This window comes from Dendropsophus ebraccatus, chromosome 1, assembly GCF_027789765.1.
Source record: "Dendropsophus ebraccatus isolate aDenEbr1 chromosome 1, aDenEbr1.pat, whole genome shotgun sequence".
Classification (NCBI taxonomy): Eukaryota; Metazoa; Chordata; class Amphibia; order Anura; family Hylidae; genus Dendropsophus; species Dendropsophus ebraccatus.
This window is the reverse complement of record NC_091454.1, coordinates 228,148,353-228,161,978: the sequence shown is the minus strand read 5'-3', so window position 1 is coordinate 228,161,978 and position 13,626 is coordinate 228,148,353. Positions and strand designations below refer to the sequence as shown.

At 47.5% G+C, this 13,626-nt stretch overlaps 1 protein-coding gene across 1 annotated transcript; it reads right to left on the bottom strand.

The window, feature by feature from the left end:
• Window positions 1-8,787: 8,787 nt before the first annotated feature.
• Window positions 8,788-9,786, bottom strand: LOC138786174 (olfactory receptor 11L1-like). Its single transcript, XM_069962975.1, has one exon. The coding sequence runs from the start codon at window positions 9,784-9,786 to the stop codon at window positions 8,788-8,790; it is 999 nt and encodes a 332-aa protein (XP_069819076.1).
• Between the last annotated feature and the right edge of the window lie 3,840 nt (window positions 9,787-13,626).

The following is a 13,626-nucleotide window of genomic DNA, read 5'->3' as shown; positions in this document are numbered from 1 at the left end:
CTGAGTGCTGAGACCCCCTCCGTGCTGAGTGCTGAGCCTCCCTCCGTGCTGAGTGCTGAGACCCCCTCCGTGCTGAGTGCTGAGACCCCCTCTGTGCTGAGTGCTGAGCCCCCCTCCGTGCTGAATGCTGAGTCCCCCTCCGTGCTGAATGCTGAGACCCCCTCCGTGCTGAGTGCTGAGCCTCCCTCCGTGCTGAGTGCTGAGCCCCCCTCCGTGCTGAATGCTGAGACCCCCTCTGTGCTGAGTGCTGAGTCCCCCTCCATGCTGACTGCTGAGACCCCCTCTGTGCTGAGTGCTGAGACCCCCTTTGTGCTGAGACTCCCTCCGTGCTGAGTGCTGAGACCCCCTCCGTGCTGAGTGCTGAGACCCCCTTTGTGCTGAGACTCCCTCCGTGCTGAGTGCTGAGCCCCCCTCGGTGCTGAGTGCTGAGACCCCCTCTGTGCTGAGTGCTGAGCCCCCCTCCGTGCTGAGTGCTGAGCCCCCCTCTGTGCTGAGTGCTGATATCACTCCCACTATGACAACGTTTCATATGTCTTCCTGATGTTTACATTCTCCTAAATTGCTCGATGATCATAGGAAACTATTAGCTGTATTCTCCTCACCCAGTTTTCATGGTGACCTGATGAAGTCACCCTCCTTATAGCGCTGTGTTCACACATGGTATTTCCATTCATGTTCTTGCCCAAAATCAGGTGTGAATCAACAGAGAATATTTTTGGATGAAAAGATACTGACTGAAATACTGACCAAAATAATGTGTGAACATAGCCTTAAAATGAGAAACATGTTATACACTGTTTTTTACCGGAATGAGGTTGATATTCTCCACACACTCCGGGTTTAGTGAATACAGTGAATTTCCGGATAGATATTCTCCAGGATCTCATTGTAGCTTCTCCTTCCTACAGAAATTTAAATCTAAAATGGGATGCTGCTTTTATACATTCTGGGCTCTTAATAAAGATAAAAAAAATCTCAGGAGAATAAATTCCAGAAATAATTCACAGTGGGGAATAGAAAGATTTACTGGATATTTCAGCTAATAACTTACAGGAAAAAATGTACCGGTATTATGGGATGAACATATACAGTGGTACCTCGGTTTAAGAGTAACTTGGATTGAGAGCGTTTTGCAAGACACAGTTTTTCAAAATTGTAACTTTGTGTAAGAGCTCCCTGTACTGGGTGGGAGGGGGAGTGGGGGAGGGCCATGGTCTGCATATTGGGGTCTACAGCCCTGTACTCTGACCCAGGAAGTCTCCCTCACCTTTCAAATCATAGCAGATCCACTTCAGGCTTGGGCTTACATCAGGGGACAGGACTGTGCAGGTAATCTCTTTATAGCTGTAACCCCTCTCTCCCCGGAAAGAGAGTGCTGCATTTATGTGCCCACATCTGCCCAGGAATGGTGCCAAGGAAGAAGGTAAGAGACATAGAGACATACCTTCCTCCTCTGCGTCTCCTGCGCAATAGGGACATATCGGCAGGTTAGATTCTAGAGATGAGCGAACGTGCTCGTCCGAGCTTGGTACTCGATAGTACTGATTACTCGGACGAGCATCTCGCGATACTCGAGGAAATCTCATCATCCGTTTCCTGTAAGTTTGGGGCGCTATTTCTCAGCCAATAAACATGCAGGAGACTCTTTGGTACATCCTGCGATCATGTGGGACCCATACATGTCGATAGCAGCGATTGGTTCGCCAGATCAGATGACCCTGCCATATAAAACTCGGCACCTGCAGTGCTCACTTCAGACGCATGCTGTGAGAGATCAGGGACAGAGCTGCTGCTGGTCAGGGAGAGTGTCAGTGTAGGATATAGCGTTCCAGTAGGCAGGGTATATACCAGCAATACAAACAAACAGCCCTGTGGTGACCGGCTGCTGGCAGAAAGGGGGCATTAGGTGTTGCATACACACCCCTAAGAAGTGCTCAGTGTACTCCTTTTCGATTTTGAGGCTGGTGGTCCTGGTGTACTACATTGTATTGCTGGTATTTGTAGTGCATCCTGCATAGAACTTCACTGCTCATTGTATAGGGGTGACAGAAAGTGTGTACAGTTGGTGCCCATACCAGATAGCACCCCTAAACTAGTGTGTACTACACTGTATTGCTGGGATTTGTAGTGCATCCTGCATAGAACTTCACTGCTCATTGTATAGGGGTGACAGAAAGTGTGTACAGTTGGTGCCCATACCAGAGTGCACCATACAGCCCCACCAAACCATTGGTTACTACAACTATTTTTCCAGATTTCTGCATTTCATAGGCAAGGCATATCTCAGTTCCATACTGTGCAGTGTCCATAAAATGGTGAACCCCAGGGGTAAGGGTCGAGGGCGTGGGCATGGGCGTGGGGTTCCAAGTCATGTGGTTGCCGGAGGCCGTGGTTCAGGGCAGGGTGACACGGCAGCACCTGTTGAGGAGGTAGCAGACGTTCACTCCCTAGCTTCTTTGACCAACTTACGGGGTCTCAAGGTAGACCGTTATTGAAACCGCAGCAGTGTGAACAGGTGATCACGTAGATAGCGGATAATGTGTCCAGTAACTTATCCACCACCCAGTCTTCAACGCAGTCCGCCCACGCTACCCAAGGGAGTGGAACCCTTGCTCCATTAGCTCAGCCTGGCCCCTCCATCCACCACCACCACCACCATGCTCCCAGGAACTCTTTTCTGGACCCTTCCCTGAGTCAGAGCAACCGGAGCAGTCGATCTGTCCTGATGCCCAAACTATGCAGCTCACGCAATCAGTGGGTGATGAGAGTGGGGACTTGCAAGTGGGGTTGGAAGAGGATTCTGATGATGACGATGAGACACGGTTGTCAGACAGTGAGGTTGTTGTCATGGATGTAACTCAAAGTGAGGAGGAGAGTGAGGAGTTGGTGGATGAGGACGAGGTTACTGACCTGAGCTGGGTGGATAAGCCTAGTGAAGACCGTGCTTCTGAGGGGGAGGCAAGTTCACCCGCAGGACTGGTTGGAAGAGGAAGAGGAGTGGGCACAGGGAGAAGAGGGGGCAGAGCGAGTAGATCAGCAACTGTTTCACGGAGTCAAACTCCTATGGCCAGGGCTAGATGTTCTGAAGTCTGGAGGTTTTTTAAAGAAACTGCGGATGACCAATGGACTGTAGTGTGCAAGGTGTGCCATGCCAGGATCAGCAGGGGAGCCACCACTACCAGCCTAACCACTACCAGCATGCGCAGGAATATGAGTGCTAAACACCCCACTCAGTGGAACCAAGGCTGTTCAGTGACTGCAAGTCGCACCCCTGCTCCTTCTCCTGTGTCAGGTGCTGGCTCTGTCAGTCCCCCTGCCCAGGCCCCAGGCATGATCGCCTCCTGCCCTACACGCCCCCCCCTCACCTCCACTATGCTCCACACCCTCCAGCAAGGTGTCCAAGCGCAGCGTTCAACTGTCCCTGCAGCAGACCTTTGCACGGAAGCGCAAGTACACTCCCACTCACCTGCATGCACAAACCCTAAATGTGCACATAGGCAAACTGCTGAGCTTGGAGATGCTGCCCTATCGGCTGGTAGAGACAGAGGCTTTTAGGAACCTCATGGCGGTGGCTTTCCCTCGGTACTCTGTCCCCAGCAGCCATTACTTTTCATGGTGTGCCGTCCCAGCCCTACAACAGCACGTGTCGGATAAAATCAACCGTGCCCTGACAAACGCGGTCAGCGACAAGGACCACCTAACCACGGACACGTGGACAAGTGTTGGCGGGCAGATATACTATATCTCCCTGACGGCACATTGGGTCAACTTGGTGGAGGCTGGGACAGAGTCTGACCCTGGTTCCGCTCATGTGCTGCCCACCCCGAGGATTGTGGGGCCTACCTCGGTTGTGGTCTCTCATGAGTTGTACACCTCTTTCTCCTACTCTTCTTCCTCCTCCTCTTTATTACCCTCCACAAGCACGTTGCCTCCATCTCGAAGCATCAGCAGTGCGGTGGGTAAGCGCCAACAGCCGGTGTTGAAACTGCTGAGCTTAGGCGACAAGAGGCACACGGCCCAGGAGCTGTTGCAGGGCATCACGGCGCAGTCAGATTTTTGCCTGGCTCCACGGAGCCTCAAACCAGGCATGGTTGTTTGTGACAACGGGCGTAACCTGGTGGCAGCTCTGCAACTCGGCAGCCTCACGCATGTACCATGCCTGGCCCACGTTTCAACCTAGTGGTGCAGCGGTTTCTTAAGACCTACCCCAATTTGGCTGACTTGCTCACCAAGGTGTGGCGCATCTGTGCGCATTTCCGCAAGTCAACCACGGATGTTGCCACCCTTAGGGCAGTGCAAAGGCGCTTGCAACTGCCGACTCATAGACTGCTGTGCGACGTGCCCACGAGGTGCAATTCCACCTTCCAGATGGTAGCCATTGTGGAATGCCAGATGTCAACTTCAGTGCGAAGCGGTAGTCAGGTCATTCAGCTACCTCAAATCTACAATGAGGAGTGGACGTGGATGTCTGCTATCTGTCAGGTACTGGGCCCCTTTGAGGAGTCAACACAGATGGTCAGCGGAGATGACGCCATCATCAGCCTCACCATCCCGCTGCTGTTTCTGCTTAAAACCTCCCTGCTCAGCCTGAAGTCTGACACTTTGCCTTTGTCTCAGGAGACGGGTGAAAAACAGCCGCCACTAGATAGCCAGACCACCCTGATGTCAGTTTCTCGACACCGAGTAGAGGATGAGGAGGATGAAGAAGAGGAGGAAGAGGAGCAGACTGGTACCACCACTGAAGCGGGTAACCATGCTCAATCCATACTTATTGAGTGTATGGCCTGAAGAGTGTGAATTGGTGGAGGAGGAGGAGGAAATTGAGGCTAGTCAGTAGAGGGAGTTCTTGCGTGGTGGGACCCTGGCGCACATGGCTGACTTTATGTTAGGCTGTCTTTCCCTTGACCCTCGGGTTAAATTTTTTTTTTTACAACACAGATTACTAGGTGTTCACCCTCCTGGACCCTCGGTACAAACAGAACTTGTCCACTCTCATTCCTGCTGAAGAACGCAGTATGAGAGTGAATCAATATCAACAGGCCCTGGTGCAAAAGCTGAAAATGTACTTCCCATCTGACACCAGTAGCGCCAGAGGACGTAGTTCTGTGGGCCAAAGAGCGGGGGAGAGAAGCGATGGAGCAGGCAGCTTGTCAAGGGGCAGGTGAACACTCTCCAAGGCCTTTGACAGTTTCATGGCACCCCAGCAAGACTATGTCAACCGTCCCCAGTCTAGACAGAGTAGGGGGGAAGCCTTCAGGAAGATGGTGAGGGAGTACCTTGCTGACCATACCACCATCCTTCCCGATTACTCTGCTACTTACAACTACTGGGTTTCAAAGCTGGATACGTGGCCCCAACTGGCGCTTTACGCCTTGGAGGTGCTGGCCTGCCCTGCCACTAGCGTGTTGTCAGAGAGGGTCTTCAGTGAAGCTGGTGCCATCATCACTGATAAGCGCGCCCGCCTGTCCACTGACAGGCTGACGTTTATAAGAATGAGCAAAGCCTGGATTTCACCTGAATTCAACTGTCCACCCGGGGAAAGCAGCTGAACATGAAGATTCTTGGTATCTCCTCTGCTCCTCCTCTTTCTACAATTCTCAGCCAACTGCCAAGTCTTCTTCTGCCATGCAGGGTCTGGCCTAATTATTGGGAGGCTCAATTGCTTCATCACTCCTAATGGTTCTCTGTGTCCTCACTGCCATGCTCTGACGTCACACTATGTCTGCGGAGAAGCGGGACTGGTTGCCTGCTGTTTTATTTAGTTTTTTTGTCTAGCCGTGGCTGGGGCCTCACCACCCCCGGTCGAGAGACATCAAGTGTACCCTTGATGGTGAAAGCTGACTGACAACCGGCCTATCCAGTTAGCTGTCAGCACCCGGGTTCATGTCCACTACATATCCCAGCCCCTGGTCTTGCTCCAATTTTTGGGAGGCTCACTTGCTTCCTCACTGACTTGTAATGAATATCTGGGTGCTCAATGCCACGCTGCTTCTGGCCTAATTTTTGGGAGGCTCACTTGCTTCCTCACTGACTTGTAATGGTTATCTGTGTGTTCAAGGCCCTGCTGTGTCTGGCCTAATTTTTGGGAGGCTCACTTGCTTCCTCACTCACTTTTAAGGATTCTCTGTGTGCCCAATGCCATGCTAGGTCTGGTATAATTTTTGGAAGGCTAACTGGCTACCGCTTCTACCTTGTTCACTCTGTTCTCTGCCATGCTGTGTCAGGCTGAATTGTTGGGTGGTTCATGATATGCTACCTCTGTTTTAATGGTTTCCCGTGTTCTCAAATTCCAGTCACTGGCTGACGTCACACTACGTCTGCAGAGGAGCGGGTCTGGTTGCCAGGGGCCCGACGATCAGCCAGCTGTGTTTTTTTTTTGTCTAGCCGTGGCTGGGGCCTCACCACCCCCGGTCGAGAGACATCAAGTGTACTCTTGATGGTTAGTGGTGAGTGAGAGCAGGCCTAGCCAGTTAGCTGTCAGCACCCGGGTTCATGTCCACTACATATCCCAGTCCCTGGACTCACTCCAATTTTTGGGTGGGCTCACTTGATTCCTCACTCACTTGCTGAATGCCATGCAGTGTCTGGCCTAACTTTTGGGAGGCTTACTAGCTTCCTCACTCACTTGTAATGGTTCTCTGTGTGCTGAATGCCATGCTGTGTCTGGACTAGTTTTGGGGAGCATCATTAGGTGTGCCTGCCCTTCCCTCCTGTTTGCTAGGCCTTAACTGGCATCCATGTTGACTTCTGCTGGGCCTTTACTAGCATCCATGTTTACTAGTGCTGGGCCTGCCCTTGCCTTCTTTTTTGCTGGGCCTTAACTGGCATCCATGTTGACTATTGCTGGGCCTTTACTGGCATCCATGTTGACTACTGCTGGGCCTTTACTGGCATCCATGTTGACTACTGCTGGGCCTTAACTGGCATCCATGTTGACTACTGGTGGGCCTGCCCTTGCCTCCAGGTTGACTACTGCTGGGCCTTCACTGGCATCCATGTTGACTACTGTTGGGCCTTAACTGGCATCCTTGTTGACTACTTCTGACTACTGGTGTGCTTGCCCTAGCCTCCATGTTGGCTACTGCTGGGCCTTAACTGGGATCCATGTAGACTACTGCTGGGCCTTTACTGGGATCCATGGTGACTACTGCTGGGCCTGCCCTTGCCTCCATGTTGGCAACTGCTTGGCCCTAACCGGCATCCATGTTGACTACTGCTGGGCCTTTACTGGCATCCATGTTGACTACTGATGACTACTGGTGTGCCTGCTTGTGCCTCCATGTTGGCTACTGCTGATCCTGCCTGGCCTCCATGTTAACTACTGTTGCTCCTGCCTGGCCTCCATGTTGGTTACTGTTGCTCCTGCCTGGCCTCCATGTTGGCTACTCCTGATCCCGGCAGTTCTTTGAGTGCTCAATGCCATGCAGTGTTTGGCTTAATTTTGGGGAGGCTCACTTTCTTTCTCACTCACTTTTAATGGTTCTCTGTGAGCTCACTGCCATGCTAGGTCTGGTATAATTTTTTGGAAGGCTGACTGGCTATCGCTTCTACCTTGTTCACTCTGTCCTCACCGCTATGCTGTGTCAGGCTGAATTTTTGGGTGGTTCATGATAAGCTACCACTGTTTTAATGGTTCCCTGTGTTCTCACTGCCATGCTGTGTCAGGCTGAGTTTTTGGGTGGTCCCTATGCCTACCTCTGTTTGAACCAGGCTGTTGCACAGAATTAGGCATATTGGTGCCATTAGGCAGCCTCAGAGGCATGCATACATGCTGCCCCTGCTGTTTCCTGTCCATTTCCGTTGTGTTTCTATCAATTTTTGAGGTTGACAGGTTTTCACATGACTTTCTCTCTACCGAACTTGAGTCCCCTCAAAAAATGCTCAAGTCTCCCATTGATTTCAATGTGGTTCGTTACTCGAAACGAGCACTCGAGTATCGGGAAATACTCGTCTCGAGTAACGAGCACCCGAGCATTTTAGTACTCGCTCATCACTAGTAGCGCTTCCTCCTCTCCTGCTTCAGAGATTGTCAAGTGGAATGTGACTTTCAGCTGTGTCGGATCCAGGCACAGGCAGCGTGGTAACATCATCCACTTACTCCCACGATCTAGGCCAGAGGTCTGAAAGTGCAACAGATACAATGGCTTGTCAGGGGGCTAGCTCTAATGATTTCCTCGGTGGGACAAAAATAATGGCACCAAGGGCCAAAGTTAGACATGTCTAGAGTTGATCGAACCTCGGGAAATCCTAGGTTCATTCGAACTCGATCATTCCCGAAACTTTGCATTTAATTGCTGATGCTTTCCCGGTCCGAGTACCGTCTGGAATTCCAGGATTCAGCCTGCCTGGAAATCCCGGAATTCCAGGCAGTATCCGGGCACTCTCCTCCTTCCCAATGGACTGGGAAGGCATCAGCAATAAATTGCTGAAGGCTCGGGTTTTTTCGAGTTCGTTTGAACCTAGGATTTCCCGAGGTTCGATCAACTCTAGACATGACTGGGAAGGCATCAGCAATAAATTGCTGAAGTTTGGGATTTTTCGAGTTCGATTGAACCTAGGATTTCCCGAGGTTCGATCAACTCTAGACATGACTGCTCTAGAAGTTAAAAATCCTTCATTTAATCCTCACGTTGCAGGTTTCCATAGGCGGAGGAGGCAAAGCAATCCCAGATTGGTGAAGCCACCAAGCTTCAATGTAGACAGGGTGATATCAATTCGCTGTATTATTTATATCATTTAATCTTTAAGGTTATGCTTCGGACATTTACAAATAATCATTTGGTGTTTTTAATTTTTAATTTTAAACTTTATACCATGAAGTCCAAACCAACCTACTATACTGGACACAGTCTCTAAAAGGTTCTTTGCAAACATATTTTTCCTTATAGCCGATTTGATGTCTTTATTCCGTAAGCTGTAGATGATAGGGTTACACAGCGGGGTGACAATGGTGTTGAGAAGGGAGAATATTTTATTCAGATTCACAGAGTATCTTCTAGATGGCGCCAGATAAAGAGTAATGAGTGTCCCGTAATAAATAGACACAACAGTAAGATGGGAGCTACAGGTGGAGAAGACCTTCTGTCTGTCATTGGTGGAAGAGATCTGAAGAATGGAGGAGAATATGCAGATGTATGTCCCTATCACAAATAACAGCTGGGTTATAACAATAGCAATGACTGTAATAGAGACATGGAATTCTACACTTTTTATATCGGAGCAGGAAAGCTGGAGAAGAGGAGCAAGATCGCAGAAAAAATGGTCAATGATGTTGGGGCCACAAAAGTCTAATCGAAGTATAAGGATTTCCGTGATCATTGACAACAGAAAATCGACCACCCAACATATCATAGCCAAACAGTGGGGTAAACTCTGGTTCATGATGGAGGTATAATGCATCGGGTCACAGATAGCCAAGTAGCGATCATATGACATCACTGCCAGAAGCATACACTCTATGAGCGCCGAAGCACCAAAGAAATACAACTGCAGGTCACATGACTGGGCAGATATGGAACATTTACCAGAAACAACGACTTTTAGGGTGTTTGGTCCAACATTTGTACTTATCAGTATATCACAGAGGGAAAGGTGAGTGAGAAAGATGTACATGGGCGACTGCAGGTGAGAAGTGGCGGACACTAATCCGATAATGAGAAAGTTCCCGAGCATAGTGAGCACATAAACTATGAGCAGAAGGAGGAACACAAACAACCAAAATGCATGGAGGTCCGGGAAGCCCAAAAGTATGAACTCAAGAACCGCGGTCTGATTGTATCCGGGCATCATGATACTGTTAGAGGAGGTCCATACCAGACATAATAAGGAGAATGGAGAAGGTCCAAGGACCTAAAGTTCAGTAAAATAATAATGACTGGAAACCAAATCCAAAAAACTGGAGCAAGAGACTTGTCTGTATCTTTCTGGAGAAGTTATAACCAATACGAATAGCATGAATACGGTATTAGAGATACGGATGGTTTCCATGGTTATGTGTCCTTCAACCTTCACTCTGCACTAATGATCCTGTCACACCGTGTATATATAGCTTCTTCTCTGACCTACAGTATGTGTCTCTCTCTGGTTTTAGCCTGCAAACAATCCCCCCCCCCCCCCCCTTACATACTGCTGGTAGGAAATTGAGAAGGGGGCCAGAAAATGGGGTTATCTAGGCTTAAAAGACATGGTCACTTTCTTCCAGAAACAGTAACAATCTTTGTCTCCAATCTGGGTTCAGTCTTGCAGCTCATTTCTATTGAAGTATATGAAGCTGTTATGTAATACCACACACAATCTGGGGACAGAGGGGGTGCTGCTTTTGCAAGAAAGTAGTTGCATTTTTTTTTCTGCTGAGAACCCCCCCCCCCCCTCTTATCTTTGGTTGTATCTGGTTGAATGCATGAGAGTGAGCTTCACATGAGAGTGTGTCTGTCTCCTGCAATGAGACAGATAAGGCCGTCAGCTGGGGAGTGACATGGAGGGGTCTCCGTATGTATCACTTTAAAAAAAAAAAAACTGACAGTAATTTTATCTGGTTCAATAAATAAGCACACAATGTTTTCAGGTTAAAATACGTCCGAAAATAATGATCAAAATACGGTTAAACTTTTGTCTCAGAAAATAGGTGTGTAAAAAAATTTTTTTTTTTTTTTTTTTTTTTATCCCACAAAAGTTGATATTTTTCTCCCAATCTGTGTTTAGGGAAATACAATTGTTTCATACAATGGATTTACCTGTAGACAGTCTCAGGAGCTCCTCATCATATATCTTCACTTCTCACAGAAATCTGCTGGTAAAATCCTGAGATGGGATTCTGCTCTTATACATTTCTGCGCCCTTATTAATAATAATAATAATTAAATAATAAAAAATAAAAAATAAATCTCATAAGAATAAATTGCAGAATTAAAAAACAATTAAATCAAAGGGGAATAAAATGATTCACTGGGGTATCGTAATGTAGAAGAAATGTATGTAATCAGTGTATCTACAGCGGCTCTATTCCTGCCAATAGAGTGGTGCTATAATATGAGGAACATACAGTATGGTGGGATTACTATGACATATTATTTGGTCGTTAGGCGATGATATAATATAGTCGTAGTAGGAAGGTATTTATTTGTATAGGGAAATGCAATAGTTATGGTATGGCAGCTATGTTTTACCATTTTATTGCCATATTATCAACTATCATATCAACTATGGAAACGAGAGAGAGAGAGACAGAGAGAGAGAGAGAGAGAGAGAGACAGAGAAAGAGGGATCATATAACTTCTCTTAGGTTATGACATGGTTTTGGTTCGGTAACCCGCAAGGACTAATCCTATATTATATACTGTACCATGATCATATAGTATAGGGCTCAATACAACATACTCGTACTTGGTGGAGGAAAGTTTATGTATGTTATTACTACTATTATTATGGACGGACTCTAAGTGGCTGAAAAGAGACAGTGGGGAGTTGACTACAAGCTGGAACAGGTTTTTGGCTATGAAAAGTTGCAAATGTTTGTGCTAACCCTACTTTGGAGAAAATTTGTGACTCCTTTCAAGCTTACGCTGGGTTTACCAGGTGGGAGTAAAATGGTCCTGGCAATGAGAAAATTGGAATTGGCCAGAAAGTGGGTGTGGCAAAGTACAAAAGAATAAAAAATAAATAAAGCTATACTTAACCCTTCAGTTTTTCGTAATCCAGGGCTGCCATTACTCTCAGTGCTGGCAAAAGTATCACTAGTGTAAAGTGAAACTGGCTCAGTTGCCCCTAGCAACCAATCAGATTCCACCCTTCATTTTCAAAAGAACCTGGGAGGAAAGAAAAGTGGAATCTTTTTTTTTTATGATTTTATTTAGAAATGTTTATTATTTTCATATATAACTTGAACAATAATTCTTAGATTCAATCCAATATTAAAAGTATTAAGACAACTAAGAAACTACCCTTCCCCAAAAAGTGGAATCCGATTGGTTGTTTGGAGCAACTGAGCCAATTCTACTTTACACCAGTTTGATAAATCTCCCCCTATCTGTTCTGAAACCTTTCTGCCATAGCGATGGTTCCCCATGCATCAAGGAGTTTTTGGAGTCCATGATATTGTCCCATATCAGTTTTCATTCCTTGGAGCACTTTTAGTACAGACTGATCCCTACTGACCAGGAACACTTCACAAGACCGGCCATGATTTCTTGTATATCAAAGATCATCAAAGTAATTGACCCTAAACGCCTTTATTTTAGCATAACATTTTTTTTCATTTTCCCATAGCAGAGACAAAAAAACAGTAAGTAATATATCGATAGTGGTAAAAATGAATTATATAAATTAATAAATATGGTTGCCTAGTATATAAAAACAAAAACTGAATTTTCTATATAAATATATGACAAATAATAATGTGCTTCAGCTCCCGCTTGGTACCGCCCACCTCTGTCTCCTCCATTGGGCCATGCGACAAACACCACCACTGCTTAGACAGCAATCGCTGAGACCATGGGCTGAAAACAGCAGTATACCAACACCCACCCCACGGCACTGAAGCTCAAGGATCAACTGGCCTTGGCCTCAGCTTCTTAGCAAACAGAAGTACACCCTGTCCCTGTGTCTTACCAATGCTGCCAACCTCATTGCTGTCAGGCTGTTCTGCATTTGCGTAGCATGGGCGAATGCAACCACACAGGGCAGGAATTGTTTGGCTTCATCAGCGAGGAAATTGCTAACTGGCTGACCCCTTGCCAACTTGGAACAGTAGTTACGGACAGTGGGAGTTATATGGCCAGCCTCTTCACACACAGCCAGGTGGTTTCTCAGAAAATCTGAAAGAGATGGAGAAAGAGTGGGTGGAGGAGTATGACCATGACCAGAACACCATGGAGATATTCTGAGGAGACTGGGGAGTAATGACAGTCAGTGACCCTCTTAAGGATGTCAATATGCTTGCTGGAATGCTTGCAGTCCATCAGTCGCATTGACACAATCCAAAGGAGGGATGACTATTGGCTGCTTGTTCCCTGATACCTGTGGAAAATGGCCAAAATTTTTCAACCTGCGAACAATGAAGCAAAAATAAGGTACTACCGTAAACTTTTGGATAGTTGCTAGGTCGAGACATTCCATCATAAACAGCCTTCCATCCCAATAAGACCTCCTCGGGGGGGACCCAGTGTGCTCCACTTCCATGACTGGTAGTGGATGCATGAGGGGCAGCAGTAGTAGCCATGCTAATTGCTTGAGACTCATGAGCAAATTTCTAGACCCATCGGGGAAAGAACCTAGCTAGCAGCATCCACACAGCATTGAACATCAGCAGCTGAAACACCAGGTGGTTTCTTACTTGGACTTACACCTGCCCCCTAAACATTAAAGACCAGGTGCAGTTCAGTGCTGAAATACTAGACATTTGGTCACAGCTGGCAGAGTTTCTGCTGTCCATGTTGTCATGCCCGGCAAGCAGCGTAGCAGTCAAGAGGGTTTAATGTGGCAGGGGCCATTGTAACACCCAGAAGTACAAGGCTGTCTTGCCCAAGTGTGGAGAGGCTGACATTCATCAAAATGAATAAAGCCTGGATAGCACTGGATTTTAACATGCCTGTGTCTGATGTAAAGGACTAATTCCCCACCCAGGACATG